The sequence below is a fragment of the Apium graveolens genome, chromosome 10, assembly GCF_009905375.1.
Source record: "Apium graveolens cultivar Ventura chromosome 10, ASM990537v1, whole genome shotgun sequence".
Lineage (NCBI taxonomy): Eukaryota > Viridiplantae > Streptophyta > Magnoliopsida > Apiales > Apiaceae > Apium > Apium graveolens.
The window spans coordinates 41445075-41448192 of record NC_133656.1 but is presented as its reverse complement, the minus strand read 5'-3'; the positions used below and the strand labels follow the sequence as shown (position 1 = coordinate 41448192).

At 36.0% G+C, this 3118-nt stretch overlaps 1 protein-coding gene across 1 annotated transcript; it reads right to left on the bottom strand.

Moving 5' to 3' along the window:
* Nucleotides 1-1927: 1927 nt before the first annotated feature.
* Nucleotides 1928-2670, bottom strand: LOC141690544 (uncharacterized). The gene is made up of 2 exons (XM_074495335.1): nucleotides 2413-2670; nucleotides 1928-2281 (listed from the first exon to the last, which is right to left on the bottom strand). Exons 1-2 carry the CDS (start codon nucleotides 2668-2670, stop codon nucleotides 1928-1930), a joined length of 612 nt encoding a protein of 203 aa, XP_074351436.1.
* Nucleotides 2671-3118: the final 448 nt, after the last annotated feature.

Here is a 3118-nt window from a genome sequence, read left to right as displayed (position 1 = left end):
AGTGTGTACTTTATTGCTACTATTCATTCATCTATTTCTTCTTCATTTTTCTTTCTTTTTCATTTTTTTCATTTGTTTAGAAGACATATACATCACATAATTTCCCCCAAACTTAAGCATTTACGTACTAAGATCAAAAGAGAATAGTCAAAATTTTAATCATTAACAAGCGGCTACCCCTCAAGAAACAAGCATATCTCAGTCTCAGCTTAAGAGCACAATAGGTGTGTATTAAGAAACAAGATTTACAAAAGTGAAACTACGCATGTAATACCTTTAACATGTGATCATAGAAAGAATTAGTCATTAACAAGGTACACATGGAATCATCATATGTCACCAACTTGGACTACTACTAATTTGAGATCATGATATGATTGAAATACCATGCAATGCATCTAGTCTACACTGTCACTATACAATGCAATCTATATGAACTATTTTACAAGGCTGGAATTATTTTTTTATTTTTAAAGTTTTCATTTTTTTAATTTTTTTATATCACACGAGAACACAATTGTGAATACATCCCCACACTTAAATGGGTCAATGTCCTCATTGACACACTTAACAAATAATCATATGATATAGGAAGAAAGAAGTACTCCCCTGCACATATATAAGAATGAAGTGCTATGATTCAAGACTACTGTGAAGGTTGTATCAATCTTGTTGAGTTTCCATGCCCCTTCTGAACAACTCCATTCAAAGCCTTTAAGTCCTTAATATTTTCTTTAATTCCCCTTTATTGCAGGCATCATCATTACTATAGAAAATAATTAAATATCTATAAGTGAAGCAGTAGTGATAAACAAGACGATAAGTCAGTGTCTAGTGTAGGTGCTCTGTCCGCGCCGCCTCAGATAAACAAAACGGAGCTAGCGCCTTGAGATTTGTTAAACAGCAGAATGACATGATCATGAAAATTCTGCGTGAGCATGCCAATATCCCAGCAGGTGTAGCGTGTTATGGAATGATCATACTAAATTTCCATAAGAATCAACAAGCCAAAAAAAACATGAATAGCTTGAGCATGCAATGGAGGAGAAAGAATATGCTAGTAGGTGGCATAAATATATGGAATGTCCAAAAACTTGCAGTCATGACAAGGACGGAAGAGCATGAACATGCAATTTTTCCACATGATGATGCTAAGCTGGGGCATTAACATGCAGGTGCTTGCATGGAAGTGCTGGATAGGTGCATGAACACGCTCAGTAATTGGCATGATCATAAAAATTGTAGTCATTTGATACCTGAAGATAACACACTGGTAGGTGGCATGAGAGTGTTGCGCTATTGTGTGATCATGCGGATATTGGCATGAACATGCCAAATCCTTAAAAACTTCCAGTCGCTGCAACTGTGAGGAGCTTGAGCATGCTATATGAACTGCATGAGGGTGGTACAGTGGTGCGTGATCAACATGCTATCGTATTAAAAAAATCAGTCGATATAGGCTGAGACAATGTGATCCGCAGAAACATGCTAGTATTTGGCATGGAGGTGCTACACGGTTGCATGATCACGCATTTATCGCCATAAACATGCCAAATTATAAAATATTTGCAGACATAGATGGCGTGATGATCTTGGGCGTGCTAGTAGGTGGCATGCACATGCTAGTTTTCCAAAAGCAAGCAGTTAGTGATGTGCATGAGTATGCTGAGAAATAGCGTGGTCATGCTCAATTTCCAAAAATTATCAAATGTTAAAATTCCAAGCTCAAGTCCTGTAATAACAAAAAATACACAATTGTCATGCTGGTGGAAGTATCATTCAATATTAAACTCACTCACACACTAATAATATATGAACATATATTTATTTACAACATTCATGGGTTGCCTCCCAAGAGGCGCTTGTTTAACGTCGTTAGCTCAACGCCTGTGATTCTTTTATTTTATGGTGGATATCTCGAAACAATCTATAATGGTCCAACTGTAATATCCACTTTGTTCACACCTTGAAATTCATGTACAAGAGAAAAGTTTTCGTTAATTTTAGCTTCCACCCCACGAGCATGATCATTGACTTCTTTCACAAATTCTTCCCTAATATCCATGCCATAGCACTCGGTTTCAACTGATAACCCTTTCTTAGCTTGATTAAGATCAAAATTAAAATTTTCTTCTCCCATATTCAATGTAAGCTTACCAGCTTTCACATCAGTATTGATTCCCGCGGTTTTCAAGAATGGTCTTCCCAAAATAATTAGAATATCAACATCCTCAGTCATCTCCAACATAACAAAATCATACGGAATAACAAATTTATCCACCTTTATCAAAACATCTTCAAGTACACCTAGTGGATACTTTATTGATTTATCCACAAGTTGCAGTGAATTCGTGTCTTCTTTAACTCTCACAAACCAAGTCTTTTATAAATAGAGTGTGGCATTAAACTCACACTAGCTCCAAGATCACACACGGCTTTTTTAATTCTGACTTCACCAATGGTGCATGGTAAAGAAAAACTCCCAGGGTCCTTCAGTTTAGAAGGAATTGTGCGTTGAGTGATAGAACTACATTCTTCATTAAGAGTGATAGTTTTTACTTTCTCAAACTTCTTCCTATTGGACAATACCTCCTTCATAAATTTTGCATAAAGGGGCATTCGAGCCAATACATCAGCAAACGGAATGCTAATATGAATCTCAACAAACATGTTCAAAAACTTTTCATACTGCTACTCTAACTTGCACTTTTTCAACCTTTGTGGAAAAAGAATTGGAGGTGTAACACCCCCAAATCCGGGGTCAGGAATCTGGGTCGTCATGCAATCCTTCAATCATGTGTAACATATATTAACTCAATAATCCAATAACTCTATATCACATACACCCAATCTCACACATACACACACCCAATTTATATGTTAGGTCACACACACTGTAGAAGGGGGTTGAATACAGTGTATAGCACAATCAAATCGAATTCTAATAACACAAGTAACAGAAAACATACTTTATTCAAAGCAATAAACTCTGTTACAATATGGAACTATCCTTTCTCAGTGATGAAAAAATATCACGAGAGCTGCTAAGGTTACAATAAATAATATTCTCGATAATGATAACACTTATAGTGTAAACCCTATGTCTGTATTTATATAC

Coding starts and splice junctions, on each gene's coding strand:
- LOC141690544 (XM_074495335.1), bottom strand. CDS start 2,670: ATGTTTGTTGAGATTCATATTAGCATTCCGTTTGCTGATGTATTGGCT. Junction 2,282..2,412: donor TGTGTGATCTTGGAGCTAGT/GTGAGTTTAATG, acceptor GTTTTGATAAAG/GTGGATAAATTTGTTATTCC.